Below are 23,194 nucleotides of genomic sequence, written 5' to 3' on the forward strand. Positions count from 1 at the left end.
GAGTCACAAGAACTGAAAGAATTGGTCCGTCAGGCTCTTTCACCTGCATAACTCCCCTGCCACCTGCATTTTAAGATATTTTTGATTTCATCTCTTACTATGGAATAAAAGTAACACATTAGCAAGGACCGGGTGAATGCTCAAATTATTTCAGTTGTGACTCATATATACAGTGGAGAACATAAGTATTTGATACCTTGCTGATTTTGTAAGTTTGCCCACTGACAAAAGACATGAACAGTCTATAATTTTAAGGGTAGGTTAACTTTAACATTGAAAGACCATATCAAAAATAAAATCCAGAAAATCACATTGTATAAATTCTATAAATTTATTTACATTTTGCAGTGAGAAATTAGTATTTGATCCCTCTGGCAAACAAGACTTAATACTTGGTGTCAAAACCCTTGTTGGCAAGCACAGCAGTCAGATGTTTTTTGTAGTTGATGATGAGGTCAGGAGGAATTTTGGTCCACTCCTCTTTGCAGATCAACTCTAAATCATTAAGATTTTGAGGCTGTCGCTTGGCAACTCTGAGCTTCAACTCCCTCCATAAGTTTTCTATGGGATTAAGGTCTGAAGACCTTGCGCAGGCATGTACTCCGGAGGACAGAGAATGAACTTCAATCCAATATTGTGGCCAGCATGCAGCCAGCGGGTAAGGAAAGGGTGAATCAAACACCCGAAAACCCCGCCCATATGACCCAAAAGTGGTCCCGCCAAATTCAGGTGACAGGTTCCCTTTAAGGATACCCCACGAGGTGAGATTTTGCATGGTGCCCCAGATCGATGTTGATTGACAGTCATTTTGTATTTCTTTCGTTTTCTTACTATTGCACCAACAGTTGTCTCCTCCTCTCCCAGCGTCTTACTTATGGTTTTGTAGCCCATTCCAGCTTTGTGCAGGTCTATGATCTTGTCCCTGACATCCTTGGGGTATGTGCACACGTTGCGGATTTTGCTGCGGATCCGCAGTTTTCCATGCGTTGTACAGTACCAGGTAAACGTATGGAAAACCAAATCCGCAGTGCCCATGGTGCGGAAAATACCCTGCAGAAACGCTGCGTTGTATTTTCCACAGCATGTCAATTCTTTGTGCGGTTTCTGCAGCGGTTTACACCTGCACCTCAATAGGAATGCGCAGGTGTAAAGTCGCAGGTGGAATCCGCACAAAAACCGCAGGTAATCCGCAGTGCGCATTACCTGCGGATTTTGCAAAAACGGTGCAGAAAAATCCATACACGAATCTGCACATAGCCTTATAAAGCTCTTTGATATTGGCCATGTTGTAGAGGTTAGAGTCTGACTGATTAATGGAGTCTTTTATAAAAGGTGACTATGTAAGACAAGCTGTCTTTAGTGCAGGTAATGAGTTGATTACGAGCGTCAAACTGGTCTGTAGGAGCCAGAACTCTTAATGGTTGGTAGGGGATCAAATACTTATTTCTCAGTGCAAAATGCAAATAAATTTATATAATTTATACAATGTGATTTTCTGGATTTTATTTTTGATATTCTATCTCTCAATGTTAAAATTAACCTACCTTTAACGCCTTACTGACATCGTACGGGATAGTACATCCGTTGTCAGTATCCTCTGCTTTGATATGGGCTCCTGCGGTGAGCCCACCTCAAAGCTGGGACTTGTCAGCAGTTTTGAACAGCTAACATGTCCTGCAATAGCCAAATCACCCCCCTTTCGTCCCATTCAAAATAAAACAAAAATAAAATCATCCCCTACACATATTTGGTATCGCCAAGTTCAGAATCGCCTGATCGATCAATTAAAAAAATAAAAAAAAATAAAATAAAGGGGATTAACCCGATCGCTAAATGTCATGGCGAGAAAAACAAAACGCCAGAATTACGTTTTTTTGGTCGCCGTAACGTTGCATTAAAAACAGGCAATCAAAAGATTATAGCTGCACAATGGTATTATTAATACCGTCACCTTGGCATGCAAAAAATAAGCCCTCACCCAATCCGAGATCACAAAAAAATAGAGACGCTATGGGTCTCGGAAAATGGCGCAATTTTTTTTTTTTTTAAAGAAAACTTTGGAATTTTTTTTTTACCACTTACATAAAAAAAAGAACCTAGACATATTTGGTGTCTATGAACTCGTAATGACCTGGATAATCGTAATAGCAGGTCAGTTTTAGCATTTAGCGAACCTAGCAAAAAAGCCAAACAAATAAGTGTGGGATTGCATTTTTTTGCAATTTCACCGCACTTGTAATTTTTTTTCCCGTTTTCTGGTAAAACCAATGGTATCGTTCAAAAGTACAACTCGTCCCGCAAAAAAAATTAGCTCTCACATGGCCATATTGATGGAAGAATAAAAAAAGTTATGGCTCTGGAAAGAAGGGGGTGTCCAGTTAACGAGGATAGTGTTTTTTTATGTCAGATACATTATTACATTATAGCGTCATTAATTCCATGGTGCTTTACATGTGAGGAGGGGTATACATAAAAAACAAGTACAATAACCTTAAACAATACAAGTCATCAACTGGTACAGGAAGGGAGAGGACCCTGCCCGCCAGGGCTCAAAATCTACAAGGGATGGGTGAGGATACAATAGTTGAGGGCAGAGCTGGTCTGTGACCGCTCCGGGCACTTAGCTGATTATCACAGCTGACACCTGGTACTGACACCCAGCCGCAATAGATAGTGTGGTTCAGGACCTGTGATGACGTCGCTGTCTTGTGATTGGTCGCGTGACCGCTCATGTGACTCACGCGACCAATCACAAGCCGCGACGTCATCGAAGGTCCTGAACCACACCGGCATCTATAGGAACGGACCCCGCTGAGATCGGCTGTCTGCAGAGGGTGAGTATAACCATTTTTTTTTTTTTTTAAACATTCTATCTTTTACTATAGATGCTGCATAAGCAGCATCTATAGTAAAAAGTTGGTCACACTTTTCAAACAGTATGTTTGACAAGTATGACCAACTTGTCAGTCAGTTTTCCAAGCGATGCTACAGATCGCTTGGAAAACTTTAGCATTCTGCAAGCTAATTACGCTTGCAGAATGCTAAAAAAAACGCGAAAAAAAAAAAAGTGGATTTCTTGCAGAAAATTTCCGGTTTTCTTCAGGAAATTTCTGCAAGAAATCCGGACGTGTGCACATACCCTTAACATTTAACAATGATCTTTCTTGCTTTAAGAAATACCTAGCAAAATATTCTATTAATGACTGCAGCAGTGAAGTCAGTTGTTATGTGCTGAGCCGCTGCATGTAGCCACCACACCTGTCTTGTAGGGTTATTTATCATGTACTAAATGATTCATGACAATGTTCACTTCTGTGATATTAAGCATACTAGGCTATTTTGTTACGTTTCTGCCTTAATCATCTCAACTAGTGAAAAAGATGAATCATATCCTGCTGCACGATTGCATCATGGTCTATTTTCTCAGAAAAAATATATTTTAACGATTCAGCAGGAGACCAGACTAGTCCAGTTCCACCCTTGTCCAACTCTACTCAGCTCTGGTAGAGGTAATTGACAGGTCTCGCGCCATGGCATCCTGCCAACATAACTGTTCTACAATGACAGATGATGTCACGGAAATGAAGTGTTTTTTTTTTTTTTACAGTGCAGAGAGCTCATACCAGGAAGGAGCAGTACCTAGGGCTGTATAAAGGGGTCTGAGAAGAGAGATATGCTGCAGCAGGGGCTCTGTGAGGAGGGATACACTGCAGCAGATGGCTGAGAGGAGGAATTTACTGCAAGATGGGACTGTGCTTAAAGGGGTTGAGAAGATATACTACAGGAGAGTACACCTAGGCAGAGATAAGATCTGTGTTTGTTGCTTACTGCAAAGAGACCAATGATGCAAAACTGCAAATGCTGGTCTATTATTGCATCCATAAAACAGAATTTGCAGTTTATCAAAATTGATATGCTAGCAACAGGCAACAAAAACAGCTCTGCACTGCCGTTGTGCAGGAGTGTGTAGGAGAGTTCTGTTAGAACCAGCTAATGATGCCAAACCACAATGCAGATATAGTGATGTATCTTGTAGAAAATGAAATTGTTCAGGCTGGGTACGGTATCGGAGCAAGGAGCGCACAGATGCCTAATGTGAATTCTACTTACATTAGCTTGATGATAACTCTGGATAAGTGGGGCTAGTCGGGGAGAGAGGGGTTGGGGGTGCAGCACAAAGGAAAAGCAAGTGCTGTTGGTAAATTTAGTTTTAGCAGATAAAAGGACTGACCACTATGCCATGTAATGCAGAATGAACAGCAAGATTTAAAAAAAAAAAAAAAAAAAAAAAGCATAAAAGGTACATTATAGTGGGCTTAGTCTGTGTATTAACAATAAGGGTATGTGTCCACGTTCAGTATTACATCCGGATTAGCTGCGGATTGAACGCTGCATACAACCACAGCGTTCAACCTGCAGCATTCAGATGTTACAGCATAGTGGAGGGGATTTTATGAAATCCCGTCTCCCCTATGCGTGCGAACACGCATCCGACGGCCCTGCGTTTACGGACATGCGGCGCGTCTTTTTAGATGGCAGCATGTCTGTTTACCTTGCGGCGACGCTCAGTCGCCGCAAGGTAAATCACAGGGCCCTATGTATGGGGTGCAGAGATTCCGGATGTGTGTAATGAACACATCCGGAATCACAGCGCGTACAAAAGGGGGCGGCGTGGGTTTTACGCTCCGTCCAAAGCGCCGTGATTACGGACCGTGGACACGCACACTAAGGGTTATTCCCAGAATATTTTTCAGAGGACAGAATATGCATACTTAAACTTAATTTTGCAGGTCATTTTCAGGATACTATATTAGTATACTGTAGGTCTTACTACTTTTAGAACATGAAAGGTTTAAATTTTTAGTTTGTCACCATATTTTGTGCTAAATGATTTTTACAATTTTCTATCGATGGAGCTGTGCAAGGACTTGTTTTTGCGGAAAGTGATGTAACAAGAGATGTAACTTTATTTGTTTTTTTTACAAATATTAATTTTATTGCACACTATTAAAAGACGCCTATTAGTACTTATGTTATTTTAATGATATAGAAGAAGTCACTGATTAAGGGTGCAATACGCACCATAAACGCTTAGGAGTATTTTTTTCTGATGTGATCACTATTTTAATGGATTTATCCTTTGTATTCTGGCTTTTGCTAACACTCCTTGGCCCACGGTATTCTGTGAAACGCTGGAGGTCCTATTTCCGGAAATATATTTGTTCCCTGTAAACTGCAATGAGTGGTATCTTAATTTACTTTATGACCTTATATCCTGTGCTTCTCACAAAATTAGATCATCAAAAAGTAAATTTCAGTTCTTCAACACAAAAAGCGAATCTCATATTATATAGAGCCATTACAAACAGAATGACCATTTCAAGTGTTTATTTCTGTTAATGTTGATGATTATGGCTTACTGCCAATGAAAATCCAAAAGTCATTATTTCAGTAAATTAGAATAATTAAGAAAGAACACCTGCAAAGGCTTACTAATGGTTTAAAAAGGTCCTTTAGTCGGTTTCATTAGGCTCCACAATCACGGGGAAGACTGCTGACTTGAGAGATTCCCAGAAGGCAGCCATAGACACACTCCACAAGGAATGTAAGTCACAAAAGGTCATTGCTAATGAAGCTGGCTGTTCACAGAGTGCTGTATCCAAAACATATTAATAGAAAGTGGAGTGGAAGGAAAAAGTGTGGTAGAAAAAGGTGCACAAGCAACCGGGATAACCGCGGTCTTGAAAGGATGGTTTCAGTAAGGCTCCACAATCATGGGCAAGACTGCTGACTTGACAGATGTCCAGACGGCAGTCATTGACATATTCCAAAAGGAAAGTAAATTTTGCATTTAATTTGGAAATCAAGGTCCCAGAGTCTGGAGGAAGAGTGGGGAGACACAAAATCCAAGCTGCTTGAGGTCTAGTGTGAAGTTTCCACAATCACTGATGGTTTGGGAAGCCATGTCATCTGCTGGTGTGGGTCCACTGTGTTTTATCAAGACCAAAGTAAGCGCAACCATCTACCAGGAAATTTTAGAGCACTTCATGCTTCCCTCTGCCAACAAGCTTTTTGGAGATGGAAATTTCATTCTCCAGCAGGATTTGGCACCTGTCCACACTGCCAAAAGTACCTATACCTGGTGTAAAAACAACAGTATCAGAGAATCTATGGGTATTGTCAAGAGGAAGATGAGAGACACCAGACCCAACAACGCAGACAAACTGAAGGCGGCTATCAAAGCAACCTGGGCTTCCATAACACCTCAGCAGTGCCACAAGCTAATCGCCTCCATGCCACACTGTATTGATGCAGTAATTGATGCAAAAGGAGACCCGACCAAGTATTGAGCACATTTACTTAACATGCATTTCAGTAGGCCAACACTTCGCATTTTACAATAATTTTTCAAGCTGGTGTTATAAAGTATTCTAATTTACTGAGATAATGACCTTTGGGTTTTCATTGGAAGTAAGCCATAATCATCAAGATTAACAGAAATAAACGTGAAATACTGTAGATCACTCTGTTTGTAATACGATATGATACAATTTATTGATCCCGGGGGAAATTACGGTATTACAGCAGCAATACAAACAGCAGTACATAAAATATTAGGAAACAAATCTTGTACAAGTATACCAACATTACATAACAAATAAATGTGGGTAGTTGAGGTATATAAATATCACTACTAATTGACATTAGTACACCAACAATCAGTCATTGTTGTCTACCACCCGTAGGAAATTATTCTACATCCCCATAGCAGTAGGTGCAAACGATTTCCTGAATTTCTCCTTCTTAGGCCGGTTTCACACGTCAGTGATTCCAGTACGTGAGGTGTCAGTTTCCTCACGTACCGGAGACACTGACACACGTAGACACATTAAAATCAATGTGTCTCTGCACATGTCAGTGTGTTTTCGCGGACCGTGTGTCCGCGTGCAAAACACGGAGACATGTCAAGTGTTTGTGGGAGCGCACGGATCACACGGACCCATTAAAGTCAATGGGTCCGTGTAAAACACGTACTGCACACGGATGCTGTCCGTGTGCCGTCCGTGTGCCGTGCAGGAGACAGCGTTCCAGTAAGCGCTGTCCCCCCCAGCGTGGTGCTGAAGCCCCCATTCATTTCTTTTCTCCAGCAGCGTTCGCTGGAGAGAAGAAATGAAAAATCATTGTATTTTGTTTTTTTTACGGTAGAAATAAAGATCTTTGTTTTCCCCCCCCCCCCACTCCCTGTGCGCCAGACCGCTGGAAAGAAAATACTCACCCGGCTCCCTCGAAGCGTCCTCTCCGCGCCGCAGCTTCTCCTGTATGAGAGGTCACGTGGTGCCGCCCATTAGTCATGAATATGCGGCTCCACCCCTATGGGAGGTGGAGCCGCATATTGATCACTGTAATGGGCGGCACCACGTGACCGCTCATATAGGAGAAGCTGCGGCGCGGAGAGGATGCTTCGAGGGAGCCGGGTGAGTATTTTCTTTCCAGCGGTCGGGCGCACGGGGGGTGGGAGGGGAACAAAGATCTTTATTTCTACCGCAAAAAAACCCCAAAATACAATGATTTTTAATTTCTTCTCTCCAGCGAACGCTGCTGGAGAGAAGAAATGAATGTCGGCTTCAGCACCCAAAGCAGGGGACAGCGCTTGCTGTAGCGCTGTCTCCTGCACGGTCCGTGTGGTACCCAGTCGGCACACGGGCGGCACACGGCTGCCGCACGTATGCCACACTGATGTGCCACGTGAGCTCACGGACATGGATAACTCCGGTACCGGAATTATCTGGACGTGTGGGACAGGCCTTACACCTTAGTAGGATTAGGCAGCTGCTGAATGTGCTCTTCTGCTTCAAGAACAGCTTGTATAGTGGGTGTGTATTATTGATCATTATAGCCCTACATTTCTTCTGAATCCTATCCTCCAATACCTCCTCAAAAGAGTCCAGATGGAGGCCAACAGCCGCGCTTGCCTTCTTGATAAGTTTGTTGAGCTTATTAGCGTCAGATACTCGCTAACTACTGCCCCAGCATATGATAGCAAAAAAAATGGTGCTTGCCACAACAGACTGGTAGAACATTTCCAGGATTTTACTGCACACATTGAACGACCTGAGCTTCCGAAGAAAGTACAATCTGCTCATTCCCTTCTTGTAAACCTTTTCTGTATAACCCCCCTCCAATCGAGTTTACTGTCAAGGTGAACACCCAAATATTTGTAGCTCTCAACAATCTCCACCTCCTGGAAAGCAATATTAATCGGTAAGTAATCCTCCTTTTTCTTTCTATAACTTACCACCAACTCCTTGGTTTTCTTTACATTTAGTTCTAGACAGTTAGTCCGGCACCAATCCACAAAGTCAGAAACCACCCTTCTATATTCCTCCTCCCCCCGGCCCCCCACAATGCCCCCTACAATCACTGAGTCATCTGAGAATTTTTGGAGGTGACAAATCTGATTTATACTGAAAGTCAGCTGTATACAATGTGAAGAGGAAGGGCGACAGCACTGCACCCTGGGGGGCTCCAACACTCCAATCTACATTTTCATTGTAATCGAGTTGGTGAGAATAAGGAGTTGACTTCTGAACGGTGATCCCTACAGAGCAAGAAGGAATAGTCCAATACTACACTTAATGGCCACAGTGAAACTTGGAAAAAAAATGGATGGGGACTTTGACTAATGACACATTTTAGCCCAATTGCCTTAGCGTAAAATAAAAGGTTAATAATTGATATGGTAGAATGACGTTAAATTGATCTTCCCAACACCATCTAGTGAGGCTGAACAAATGGCAGAGGGCTCCTATTAATTATACAGGATATCACAGGATAGGAGCTATACAAGTGACTGCGAAAAAACCTTTAACATACAATCATATTTGAGAGACTTTCATGGAGCATGACAATATGGAAACAGATCTTAAAATTCAAACAAGGTAAGCACTATGCTAAGCAAAACTATGGCCCACATTTATCAATGCATTCTTCTTGCAGCATTTTACTCCAAAATTATGTCTCATCTGCTGTGTGACATTTATTAACCAACTTGCTAAATTTAGAGCCATTTGTGCCATGCATGTCAGCAAACCATTAAGCCTCATCCACTTTTCATTTCAGCTATAACAACTAAGGATTTATGCACATTTATGAAATATAACTTTTCAAAAAGACACAAAAATTCCCTGGCTTATAATAGAAAAAGTGGCATCATTTTAGCCGGTTAATGGCAGAAGAGTAAGCAGTGAGTGTGGCAGTTTTATCAAAGCAGGGAACTTCGTGTCACATCTATAAGTCAATAAAGTAGTCAGGCTTCAACGTAGCAATGAACTAAAATGATGCCACTTTTGATAAATGTGGGCGTTTATTCTATGCCTTGAAGCCAAACACTAATCTTATAGCACTTTGAGGGCAGTAAATAAAAGTCTAACTTACATAGACATGTCTCCTTGATGAGTTGAGGATAATATGGAAACTGAGATCAAAAGAAAAAAACAAAAACATGAATTCACTTTGAAAATAAAAAATGTCACCGTTTACAATACTAATGATTAAAATTAATAGTGATGGATGAGAAAAGAAATAGAACGATAAATAAGACAGAGAGGACATTCTGCTCTTACCATTTTCTGTGACCACTTGACATGAATGAGCGGGATTTTCACTCAAATGTTTGGCCATGTCATCTAAACCAGAAACGTCAGTCATGAAATCACAGTTCAGGCACACCACAGTTATACGCCTAATAAAGCAAAAATAGGAGTAGTTAAGACTTCTAAAAAGATAAAACTATGCATGTAAACAATTCATCTTCATATCCATATGTCAGAATAGCCTTACAATGTACATCCAACTTTGCAATTTTTGGACCTAAGAACAATTTTGTAGTAGAGTGTGAGGTTTTCCCCTCAAACATTTATCTCCAATCTAAAGGATAAGTGATAAATGTTATATTACAAGGATATTCAACACAGATTACAAGCAAGGCTCCCTTCACACATCCGTATAAAACCAATACTGGTGTCAGTGTTTTGAATCGGTATGCCATCAGTGTGCCTGCAACACCACATCTTTGTAGGTTGTACAATGTGTGTTTTTTTTTTTTTTTTTTAAATGGACATTCACTTTATGGAAAGCAACAGTTAATAAATTAAATCTGAGAAACAAAACAAATTTTCAAAGATATACAATGTCTGAAAAGGGGTATTCAATTTGAAATATTTTATACTTAATGGCTTAGTGATGAGTAGAGTTGAGCAAATTTGTTCGGATTCGGTTCCGACTACGATCGGCAGCGAATATTGTTTTTGCAATATTCATCGATCATTAAAGTCAATGGGAGAAGAAATTACCGAAAATGTTTGGAAACAATCATCAAACATAAATTCAGCACGAATACGGGTACCAATATGGCACGAATATGGCAAATTCAGTTTCGTCAACCGAATCCGAACAAATTCGCTCAACTCTAGTGATGAGCCCAGTGATTGGCTGCAGCGTGCACATGTGTTGCCGTCATGATACCATCGCTGCTGCCTGTCAAAGACATAGCGGCAGTGCTGGGCATGCACTGGGTGGATAACTCTGATTTTATTATTCTTTTCTGTTTCAAGTCATATAGGCATAAAATAATTTAAAAAGGAAGACTGGGCAAAATAGACAAAAATGTTGACTTCCAATTGGTAGAATACCTTTTGTCAATGGGGCTCTTCTTAGTGACCTTGGAACGTTTGCTGGAATTCCTGCCGTGACACCTACATGTGAAGAAAAGATTCATTTGTTTTAATGCCTGTGAAACCCAGATTGTAAAGTTTGTATTTTACTAATGTCTCTATTATTCTATAAGAAAACGTCTCATATGCCCATTTTACTGCAGGGTACTTGAAGTATCCCAGCTTTGATACATTTTAAATACTGAAAAACATGCAAAGGAAATGAAGCGTTTGGTTCTGAAATATCTACCTCCTCACTTACCTCAGCACATGGCTCGTATACGCTTTATTACAGCTGGTACTGAACTTGCATTTGCTGCAGTGCACATATGTGTGAAAATGACCTTCAAAATCTACCACTTGACGGTGACACTCAATGCATTTATGTATTCCTGGAATAACCCTATAGTCGGGACAAAAAATAGAAAAAAGAAAATCTAGTTCTAAAGCGCAGTATTTAATTGTTTAGTGAACCACAGAATTCATGTGTATTGTGTGAATAATAATCAGTGATTGGATAGATCACCAGATTTCACAATAGGAAGTGTATACTTTATTAAATAGATCTCCTAGACCTTATGAGGCTGTTGCAGTTATTACTTTAAATGGACATAAAATCCTTCTTGACAGTATCCCTACCTCATACTAAAATCACATTTTGTGTACCATTACACCATGACTTGTAAGGGTTGTTTTAATTTTAGCATTATACAGCCAATCTGACCTGTAATATCAAAGTAAGTACACTAGTCTCCACAGGTATAAGATCTATTTGTCAGATTCCCGACCACCGACGTCGGCACTTGATGGGCTTTGTGCAGAGTCGACGTTTTTCTATGGTCGCAGGTCTTGCAGTGCTAGGGATCTCCAGGGTCCTGCAAGCGCTGGGATTCTGGTGCAGAGCGATAATTCATCTAGGGGTGCAGAGAGCTAATTGAGAGGTGCAGTTTGTAAAATGGGTTTACTTATGGTGGGGTGGGAAGGGTGTCTGCTGTTCTGGCACCTTAGGGGCTCTGGCACCTTATGGGCTCAGGTAATCTGACATAATCGACATTCTAATATGGCATTCCTTCCTTTCTGAGCTTTGGACTGGGTCTCAAAACACTCACTACTCCCTTAGATGAATTCCTCAAGAGGTGTAGTTTCCAAAATGGGGTAACTTGTGGGGGTTTCTGCATGTCAAGGGTTCTTCAAGTGTGACATGGAATCTGCAACCTATTCAAGCCAAAATGGCTTGTGTGCCCAAATAGATGCTTTCCCCACACAATTTTGGGGTATTGGTGTACTCAGGAGAGATTGCACAACAAATTGTATGGTCCATTTTCTCCAGTTACCCTTGTGAAAATGCAAAATTTGCAGCCAAAGGAACGTTTTTGTGGAAAAAAGTAAAATGTTCATTTTTCCCTTCCTTTCTTTCTTGTGACGCAACTGAAGGGTTAATAAACTTCTACAATATAGTTTTGAGCACTTGGAGGGGTACAGTTTTTAAAATGGTGTCACATTGGGGTATTTTCTGTCATATATGCCAATCAATCACTTCTAATTTGATGTGGTCCCTCAAAAAAATAGTTTTGTAATTTTTGTTGGAAAAATGAGAAGTTGCTGATCAAAATTTTAACTCTTCTAATTTCCTAACAAAAAATATGCTTCAAAATATTGAGCTGATGTAAAGTAAACATGTGGGAAATGTTATTTGTTTTATGTGATATAACTTTGGTTTAAGGGCGTAAAAATTAAACGTTTTAAATTTGGAAAAAGTTATTTCTTTTTTTTGCCAAAATTCTGATATTTTCACTAATAATTTACCATTAGCTTGAAGTAGAATATCTCACAAAAAAAATAAAAAAAATTACAGTCTCAGAACTACATAAAGTGACTGGTCAGAAATGAAAAAAATTGGCATGGTCAGGAAGTTGAAAACTTTCTCCATCGTTAAAGGGTTAATGATGTGTGCAGCATGTATTGTGAAATCTGCAGACCAAAGTACTTACTACTTATACTAAATGCTTAACACAAATACAGTGGGAAATGATTTAATTACAGATTCACATGTCCTTCTCTGCAGTGCTGTGGAGTCGGAGTCAGAGTAGTGGAGTCTGAGCCCATTTTGGTGGAGTCGGAGACATCAAAATTGAGGAGTTGGAGTCAGAGGTTTGACTTACCGACTTCACAGCCCTTTCAGGGCTGTAGAGTCAGAGTCGTGGAGTTGGAGCCCTTTTTGGTGGAGTCGGAGTCATGGAAATTGAGGAGTCGGAGGTTTGGCTTACCGACTCCACAGCCCTGCTTCTCTCTGTCATGTCTGTAAACCATTTTTTTTTTAGTTTGTGAGAAAGAAAAAAGTTGCTGCCAAATTTGTTGTTTTCCGTTATTGGCCAATTATCTTAAGTTTTACCACTGCACAGCTCTATGTAAAACCAGTAGGGTATTTTCAGAAAAGTAAAAATGTCCCTGAAAAATAAAATTGAAACCATTAATTTCAGATAAAAAAAAAACGACCAATCGATCTTCGCAGTGATATGTGGCTTAGTCCGGGCTTCCACTGATGAACTGCAGATTTCTTGTGCGTTATAAAATAATTTGTAACTACAGAGTTTAACAACAACCCCCCCAAAAAATCCAAGAGAACAGATCAAGTTTCCATCAGGATTTGCATCTGTAACACCTGTTCTTGTAATGAAAATTACCATTTATCAGTTAATTAAATTATGGATTTCTATTGAATTATTTGCCGTGAAAATAGTTTCTGGGATACTATAACACTATTATCATAAAACATTTGTTTTTGACACCATGCTGAATGAAATGTACCTTATGCTTTGCAAAGCTGTATTAATTATTTTAGTTTTTCTTGAAGTGTTCACAGATGCAGGCTTTTTTGCAGGAGGCTTGATTTTTATAGGATGTGTAATTTTTTTAGCTGTTAAATTCCGATTTTTGACAGGGCCCATAGTTTTCATTACTGGAGGAGATTGGGGTAGCGTGTAATGAGGCAGCTGAGGAGGGGGGTGGGGTGGAGTTGCTGGTAGATTTCTGGAAATAGAGGGCGTGGGAGAAGAAACTTGATTTGAAGATACTCCAACAGATGCCCGAATGGTGACCTGAAGTTATAAAAAGAAAAAAAATAGATATTTGATGTATATATTAATTAGCCTTACTTTTACAAAAAGTTTTAAAGTGTTGTCAAGTATTTATTTTGAAATTACAATAAGAAATTGCAGAAGGTTAATAAAAGCAGAGTCAAGTAAATTAAACTCCGAGTGAATTCCTAAATGACAGGTGCCAAAAATCACTTCAATAGAGAGATGGCCACAGATTTCTCTCTCCCACGTAAAATACTAAAGTTTTTAATTATTGCACTTTTCCATAATTCTCATTAATTCCAATACAAAATTTCTGTTATTTCTACCAGTGTAGACAAGTTCATCAGATAGGAAAAAAAAAAAAAAAAAGCTTACAATACAATGCTCAAAATTAAAAGCATTTTAAGTCCGCAAGGACAGGGTCCTCTCTCCTCTGTAACAGTCGGTCATTGTAAATTTGTTTACTGTACACGATATCTATAACTCTGTATGTAACCCCTTTCTCATGTACAGCACCATGGAATTAATGGTGCTATATAAATAAATAATAATTTAGTAAACAAGTGTGATGAAAAAAAAAAAGTGTTTAAGGCTTCTTTCACGCTTCCGCCTTCCAAATCTGCACAGGATCCGTCAAGACGTTGAAATGACTGATCCTGTGCAGATTGTGGAAAACGTGTGCACTGGGCCAGTCTTTCTGACGGACCCGTCAAGGCTATGTGCACTTGTTGTGTATGCGTCTTTGCAGCGGTTTTCCGCTGCGAAAACACATACACAACACACACCAGGTTAAAAAAAAAAAAAAATTTGCAGTCTTCAAACCCACCGGCGTTCCCGCGCAGCGATGCTTCCGGCAGCTAGCGTTCCTAGTAATACATTGCGAAATCTCGCGAGAAATCGCGGTCTCGCGAGACCACGACTTCCCGCGAGATTTCACAATGCATTACTAGGAAGTAACGCTAGCTGCCGGGAGCATCGGTGACGCTGCACGGGAACGCCGGTAGGTGAGAATATTGCGATTTTTTAAATTATTTTTAACATTATATCTTGTTACTACTGATGCTGCCTAGGCAGAATCAATAGTAAAAAGAGAAAGAGAGCGAGCGAAAGAATTTCCCAGACGGGAAATTCTTCCACGCATTCTCTCTTTGAAAAGGCGGGACCTGTCGCTGGATTTCTGCTTTTCACAGGCAGCGACGCATCCTGCGCCCATAGGCTACTATTGTAGCCAGTGACGGGCAGCGCAGGATGCGTCGCTGACCGATTTTCCGACGTGCAGAAAAAACGTTCCTCTGAACGTTTTCTCTGCCCGACGGACCATTTTTTTATGCAGGATCCAGTGAAAGTCGGATGAAACAGATGGCCATCCGTCACAATCCGTCGCTAATACAAGTCTATGGGAAAATGCAGGATCCTGCAAATTTTTTTTGCAGGATCCTGCATTCTCAAAAAAACGACGGCTTGTGACGGGAGCTGAAAGACGGAAGTGTGAAAGAGGCCTAAGGAGTTGCATGTGACCACAGCGCACCCATTTTGTAATGTGGTTAAAAAAAAAAAAATGTCTCAACACACCTTTGTTCCTGGAGGAAGACCTTCCAGTTGTTTTGGCTTCTTAAATGTTCTGTGATGCTGAGTTTTGTGATCCATTTTCTCCTTACAAGTCAAAAACTGCAATCTGCACTTAGGACATCTTAAAACACCTTTATTCTGAAATGGAGAATGTAAAGATTTTTTGATAAAAGAATACAAACACTGTTCACATGCATAGATGTTTTAAGCTGAAACCGCAGATATTTGCACTAATATTTGCGCTGATGAAAATGATAATACTGACAATCCCATTATTGTAACTAACCTGGTGCTTCATATAATGCTGCATGTAAGGCGTTCCAGACTTGATAACTTTTAAACAAAATGGACATAACAAACATTTTGTGTTCTCATGGGTGCTTCGAAAATGATTATCAACATCAACAAAAACTGAAGACCTGTAATTGCACACCTACAAGAAAAGGGGACAATCATTAATAAAAATAGGGATTTTTGTGTACTCACCGTAAAATCCTTTTCTCCGAGCCACTCATTGGGGGACACAGGACCATGGGTGTTATGCTGCTGTCACTAGGAGGCTGACACCAAGTTGAGACAAAAAGTTAGCTCCTCCCCTGCAGTATACACCCTCATGCTGGCTTCCAGAGACCCAGTTCAGTGCAAAAGCAGTAGGAGATTAATAACAATACATTACATAACAGAGTATAACATGTCAGAGAAAGTCAAGAAACAAAGGTAATGAGCCGTAAGGCTAACAGGGTGGGTGCTGTGTCCCCCAATGAGTGGCTCGGAGAAAAGGATTTTACGGTGAGTACACAAAAATCCCCTATTTCTCCTTCGCCACATTGGGGGGACACAGGACCATGGGACGTCCCAAAGCAGTCCCTGGGTGGGAAACAATACAACCAAATAAACTCCGTGTACCAACTGACTATAAATGCGCGACGGCCGCTTGCAGAATATGTCTGCCAAGGGCCGCATCCGCAGAAGATTGAATGTGGACATTGTAGTGTCTTGTGAAAGTATGCAGGCTCGACCACTTTGCGGCCTTGCAAACCTGCTCCACCGTTGCCTGGTGCCGGATGGCCCAGGAAGCACCCATCCACCGAGTGGAGTATGCTCTAATCCCCGCCGGGATAGGACTGCCCCTGACCCGATAGGATTCTTGAATCGCAGAACGGATCCATCTGGCTATCGTGGCCTTAGACGCGGCTAAACCCTTTCTGTGACCCTCCGGGAGCACAAAGAGGGAGTCCGATTTGCGGAAATGCGCAGTTCTGGAAACGTACCTCCTAAGGGCCCATACCACGTCCAGGGTGTGAAGGGTCTTTTCGACTGTGTTTTGGCTGTGGGCAGAAGGAGGGAAGAATAATATCTTCGTTAAGGTGAAAAGATGAAACCACCTTAGGGAGAAAATCCGGAGATGGGCGTAGGACTACCTTGTCCTGGTGGAAGGCGAGGAAAGGGGCCCGGCAAGATAGAGCGGCCAGCTCTGAGACCCGTCTGATGGATGTAACTGTCACAAGGAAGGCAACCTTCCAGGAAAGGACAGTTAGCGGGACGTCCTGCAGAGGTTCAAATGGAGATTCCTGAAGAATGCTCAGAACCAAATTAAGATCCCAGGTCTCTAACGGCATTCTGTAGGGGGGTACCACGTGGGAGACCCCTTGAATGAAGGTCCTGACTTGCAAGATGGCAGCGATCTTACGTTGAAACAACACAGATAACGCGGAGATCTGACCTTTGAGGGAATTGAGCGCCAGGCCGGAATCCAGGCCGGACTGTAGATAATCCAAAATGGTAGGGATTGAGAAAACAAGCGGAGGGCGACCTCGGAGCTTGCACCATGAGAAGACGGTTTTCCAGGTGCGGTGATAGATGCAAGCGGAAGACGCTTTGCGAGCGCTTATCATGGTGGGAATGACCTGCTGGGAGAAACCAGCTTGAGTTAGAATCCAGGTTTCAACAGCCACGCCGTTAAACGTAGGGCCCCTGAGCTCTGGTGGTAGATCGGCCCTTGGCGAAGCAGATCTGGACGGTCTGGTAACCGCCAGGGGACGCCGGATACAAGTTGAACGAGCTCCGCGTACCATGCGCGACGTGGCCAATCCGGGGCGACAAGGATCACCGGAACCCCCTCCGTCTTGATTTTTCGGATCACCTTCGGCAGTAAGGGAAGCGGAGGAAACACGTACGGGAGTTGGAACCGACGCCACGGGGACACCAGTGCGTCCACTCCGATGGCCTGGGGATCCCGAGAACGTGCTATGAAGTTGGGAACTTTGGCGTTCAATCTGGATGCCATCAGATCCACGTCCGGAGTCCCCCAGCGAAGGCAAATCTGCTGGAAAACCTCCGGATGGAGTTCCCACTCCCCCGAAGCGAGGCCCTGACGGCTGAGAAAATCCGCCGCCCAGTTCTCGACGCCTGGAATGTGCACTGCGGAAATGGTGGAGTGGTTGGCCTCGGCCCAACGGAGAATGTGGGAGACCTCCTGTAACACCGCCCTGCTGCGGGGACGTTGTCCGATTGGATTCGAACTGGGTGACCCGCGAGCAGGAAGTGAAAGCGTCTCAGAGCAAGTCTGATCGCTCGAATCTCCAAAATGTTTATGGGAAGTCTCGACTCCCGAATTGACCAAATCCCCTGGGCAGTGTGGTGGCGAAACACCGCTCCCCAACCGAGGAGACTGGCGTCGGTGGTTACCACAGCCAGCGGATCGGGAGAAAAGACCTCCCCTGGAGGATAGATGATCTTAGAGTCCACCATGTGAGGGCTTGCCTGATCCGTGGGGACAGAAGACTTGGCCGATCGAGGGATAAGGGACTCCTGTCCCAATTGTCCAGCAGAGCCTGTTGTAAAGGGCGGAGATGGAGCTGAGCGAAAGGAACCGCTTCTATTGCGGCCACCATTTTCCCCAGGATCCTCATGGCAAACGGAATGGACCACGGGTGCGGATGACAGAGCGTCCGAACTCCCTGCTGAAGCTCTTGGGCCTTGGACCGAGGTAGCAAGACCAGTCCCTTTGACGTGTCCAGGATCATACCTAGGAAGGAGGTCCGTTGGGCAGGAATGGGGGAGGACTTGTCCAAGTTGATTAACCAGCCCAGGCGCGAAAGAGAATCCAAGGTAATGCGGACGCTTGCTTCGCAGGCCTGATAAGACGGAGCCTTTATCAGGAGATCGTCCAAGTATGGCAAAACAACCACTCCTCGGGAGTGAAGAATGGCCATGACCGCCGCCATGACCTTTGTGAATACCCTGGGCGCCGTGGCAAGGCCGAAGGGTAAGGCCGTGAATTGAAAGTGGTCCTCTTGGATGGCGAAGAGGAGGAACTTTTGATGTGGCGGGAAAATTGGGATATGGAGATAAGCATCTTTGATGTCTACTGATGCTAGGAATTCGCCCGTCTCCAATGAAGAGGTGACTGACCGGAGTGACTCCATCCTGAAGTGCCGAACCCTTACGTACTTGTTTAGGAGCTTTAGATCCAAAATAGGGCGCACCGTTCCGTCCTTTTTCGGAACGACGAAGAGGTTTGAGTAAAAACCTCTGAATCTCTGGTGTTCTGGGACCGGAACAATGACCCCGTTTCGGCAGAGGGATTTGATGGCGCGATGAAGTGCGCGAGATTGAGCCCCCGAACTTGGGAGACGAGAGGGGAAAAACCTTGCTGGAGGAGAGGCGGAGAATTCTATTTTGTAACCAGAAGACACCAAATCTCTGACCCATTCGTCGTGGACGACGGAAAGCCAGACTTGTTGAAAGAGAAGCAGACGTCCGCCTACTTTGGAGGTGTCGACTGGAAGAGTCCGAGTCATTGTGAAGGGAATCTGACAGGCCTGGACCCTCTGGTTCTGGGTTGTCTAGGTTTTCTTCGCCAGGACTGATTCGGCCGGTATGAAGTCCGGGAGTCTCGGTCTGTGCGTGTAGATCGTTCTGATCTGGATGAGGCTGCGGAGTTGGACCAGAATGGGCTGCTGCGAAAAGGCCGAAAGCGAAAATATTGTTAGCGCTGAAAAGCAGTTTTTGGCCTATGTTGTGGGAGGAACTTGCTCTTCCCACCTGTAGTGTCGGAAATAAGCTGGTCTAATTTTTCTCCAAAGAAGCGTCCGCTCTGAAAAGGAAGGGAAATCAGAGACTTCTTGGAGGAAGAATCTGCGCGCCACTCTCTGAGCCAAATAGCTCTCCTTACGGTGATGGCGTTTGAAGCCGCAGTTGCCGCACAGTCCGCTGCATCTAGAGACGTGTACATGACAATCTCCAGCCATGGCAATTTGTTTGGCAAGATCCGCCGCCTCAGACGGGAGATCCTGTTCCTGAATGGATTTTGCCAGGGCATCTGCCCAGAAAACCATTGCTTTGGCGACCCAAGCCGCCACAAAGAAAGGAGATCGAGAGGAACCTGAGGCCTCGTACACTGAGCGAGCTAGGGAATCTAGCTGGCGTTCTGTGGGATTTTTAATTGAAGCACCGTCAGGTATGGATAAGAGCGTCTTGGTGGCCAAGCGCGATACCGGAGGATCTACTAGTGGAGATTCCGTCCAATCTTTAACAAGATCTGCGGAAAAGGTTTACTTTGATTCCAGGGCCTTTTTGCCTGTAAAACGCTTATCCGGACGGTCCCTGTGTCGCCGGACTATATCCAGGAAATCTGGGTGAGAGGTGAACACCTTATGGGGACGCTTGGTTCTCGTAAAGGAGACTGAATGGTCCGGCGCAGAATTAGGGTCATCATCCACTTTAAGCGCATGATTGACTGCCTCAATGAGGGAGTCAACAGTAGATCTAAATTCCGGAGCATCCGGATCTGTCATGATCTCAATGGCAAGAGAACATAGCATCAGCATATATAGGAACTAGCTCTTGGAAGATGGGAACTGAGCTGACCATGAACTAAACCTAACACACAACTAGCAGTGGCCGGGTAGCATGCCTACGTTGATTCTAGATGCCCAGCACCAGCCGGAGGACTAAATAATGCTAGCAGAGGAAAATAAGTCCTAGCTCACCTCTAGAGAAATACCCCGAAAGGAGACAGAGGCCCCCCACATGTATTGGCGGTGAATTAAGATGAAATAACAAAACGTAGTATGAAAATAGGTTTAGCAAATTTGAGGTCCACTTACTACATAGCAGAAGACAGAAAGAACACTTTCATGGTCAGCTAAAAACCCTATCAAAACACCATCCAGAAATTACTTTAAAACTCTGGCATTAACTCATAACACCAGAGTGGCAATTCCTGTTCACAAGAGCTTTCCAGACACAGTAACGAAACTACAGCTGTGAACTGGAACAAAAATGCAAAAACAAACATGGACAAGAGTCCAACTTATCTAGTAGTTGTCTAGGAGCAGGAACAAGCACAGAGAGGCTTCTGATAACATTGATGACCGGCAAGCAACTAACAAAGCAGCAAGGTTATATAGCGACTCCCACATCTTGATGGGAACAGGTGAACAGAGAAGATGAAGACACCAGTTCAATTCCACCAGTAGCCACCGGGGGAGCCCAGAATCCAAATTCACAACACGGATCTAGGGATACGTCAGACTCATTCAGTCGTGATCGCTACGAGCCCCTGGAGAGGGTGAGCGAGAAATGGAGCTACCAGAGGCTGGAGAATGCTCAGAAGAGGTAGTGCGGATCCGTTTTCTGGATGACCGTGCCTCCTTGCGGTGAGAGCGGCCCCTGCTGGCCGACGCTTCCCCTGATATAGAGGGATCTCTTAACTCATGAAAAGGAGTACCCCGCTCCCCGGAGGGGCCATGGAGGGATTCAATCGCTTTGGCCAATGAAGCCATGGATTGAGACAGTGACGCGGCCCACTCAGGGGGGCTAGATACACTGGGGTCGGTAGCGGCGGAGGGCTCCTGGGCACATTGGGTATCACAGGCAGGGCAGAGAGGAGAACTCTGAGGCCGAGGAGCCTGGCAGGTGGTTCTCATTTAGGATAGTTGGCGCACTACTATAGTAAACAAAATCATCAATGGGGGTGCAAAAATGATGGCTAATATATGAAATAACAAAAGCACAAGAAACAAGAGCCACCATAAATGTCTGCACACCACCAGTATTAAAGTGAAAATAGTATAAGCTTTATTGAAAACATCATTAAAAACAATTAAAACCATCTATAACACCCTCTGTACATCTCTACCTGTGGACCCTGTGTGCTGTGCAACAGCTCACATGTAATGATGAAGCATGCACAATTGATATACAAAACTCTCAATACACTGCATTCAGTATTAGCAATATAACTATCAGCAGTATAGTCAATGCTGGACCAAGCTATCACAAACAATATAATGTAGCAGCCTGCGAGCACACAGTGAATCGTATTAGAAACCCAAAATCCTGCAGCACCCCACCATAATGTGACCTCCAACAGGATACCTATGTGTACCACGCCTGGCAGGTGGTACACGCAGTAAAAAAGGTGGTATGCACCTTAGTGGACTTTTTACCCCTTGACTGCGACATGTTGTACCCCAAAGTGATAAAGGAAGCTGCTAGTGGAAGCTGAGGGGTAACTGCTGCAGGGAAGCGCTAAGCGTCGTCTCCTTACCCAGGTCCTGTGCCCCGCAAGACAGGTAGGTGGCGTGGAAAAGAGCCTCCAGAGCTGCAGGCGTGTGGAAGAAGCTGCTGTGCAGGTGAAAGATGGCTGCCGAGAGTTTGTGGGTAGTCTCACAGGGAGCGAGAAGCGCCAGGACCGGGGGGCGGAGCTGCAAGGATGATGCGAGCGTGGGCGGGGCTTATCGGGATGCGGCCTGTACTAGGCCGAAGCCGGGGACTACATTTTTGGCTTCGGCCGGCGAGCACCCGCGGACCGCCGGAAAAACGTCGCGGAGCACTTACCGCCATGGAGCCCTCCCAAAGCGCCGGAAACGCGACCCTTTATCAGCACTTACCCGTTTGAGGGGGGGGGGAGCCTGAAAACGTCAGATCTCCTACCAGCCTGATGTAGTGATTTGTACTCCTCCAGGTAGAAAAGATAGACGGTGCAGGGTTAGGGGAGCCTCTATCCACCATCCCCTTAAAGGGGGGTGGAGAGGAACCATCTGCCTCCTTCCATCATCCGCTCTTTCAGTGGTGATGCAGTGGGGGCTGCACGGACGCCACAGTGGGAAGGGTGCCTCTGAACAGCCGAGGGTGAGACCTGGTGGGCAGGGCAGATGTCCGGCAATAAGGCCTGGCTGCAGAAGAGGATACTGGAGGTGACACTCCAGTGCTCGTCTGTAAAGCAGGGGGGAGATCGGTGCCCTTGAAGGGGCCCGTCGCCCCAAAAATCAGCTCAGGCAGTGGCATCCCACGTCGCAGGAGGGGATACGGAGAGGTAAAACTCCCGTGCTCGCCTGTTGTTGGTTTGGGGAGATCGGAACATGAAAGAATCCGTCGCCCCTTCGTCCAGAAAAGAAGTTTAAATCCAGTGTGCCTCCTACGGACACTAAGCTTGAACTGGGTCTCTGGAAGCCAGCATGAGGGTGTATACTGCAGGGGAGGAGCTAACTCTTTTTGTCTCAACTTAGTGTCAGCCTCCTAGTGACAGCAGCATAACACCCATGGTCCTGTGTCCCCCAGTGTGGCGAAGGAGAAAGAGGATATTGAGATGATATGACAATGGTTTTTATTTTTACAGATGGCGATTTACACAGGTCACTGAAGTTTTTTTGAATGTAGGATTGGGAAAAAGTGATTGTTGTGATCAATGTGTGGGGTTTGGGGTCATATAGTCTACGGAAGAGGTCAATAACTCTACTTGTAGTGTATAAAAATACTTGCTGTTAGTAAATAGTAGAATCATTGCCATAAAATGCATTCTGTAAAAATAAATAGAACTATTCT

At 43.9% G+C, this 23,194-nt stretch overlaps 1 protein-coding gene across 2 annotated transcripts in view; it reads right to left on the minus strand.

The window, feature by feature from the left end:
• Positions 1 to 23,194, minus strand: part of ZNF280D (zinc finger protein 280D) — a 114,237-nt gene that overhangs the window by 12,855 nt on the left and 78,188 nt on the right. For both annotated transcript variants that reach the window (XM_077263804.1, XM_077263803.1), the window contains 7 exons: positions 15,648 to 15,794; positions 15,365 to 15,499; positions 13,521 to 13,810; positions 10,975 to 11,115; positions 10,692 to 10,754; positions 9,624 to 9,742; positions 9,436 to 9,475 (listed from right to left, as the gene is read on the minus strand). In XM_077263804.1, coding sequence (XP_077119919.1) covers positions 9,436 to 9,475; positions 9,624 to 9,742; positions 10,692 to 10,754; positions 10,975 to 11,115; positions 13,521 to 13,810; positions 15,365 to 15,499; positions 15,648 to 15,794 — 935 coding nt within the window. The remainder of the gene's footprint in view (positions 1 to 9,435; positions 9,476 to 9,623; positions 9,743 to 10,691; positions 10,755 to 10,974; positions 11,116 to 13,520; positions 13,811 to 15,364; positions 15,500 to 15,647; positions 15,795 to 23,194) is intronic.

Source organism: Ranitomeya variabilis, chromosome 5 (assembly GCF_051348905.1).
Source record: "Ranitomeya variabilis isolate aRanVar5 chromosome 5, aRanVar5.hap1, whole genome shotgun sequence".
Taxonomy (NCBI): Eukaryota; Metazoa; Chordata; class Amphibia; order Anura; family Dendrobatidae; genus Ranitomeya; species Ranitomeya variabilis.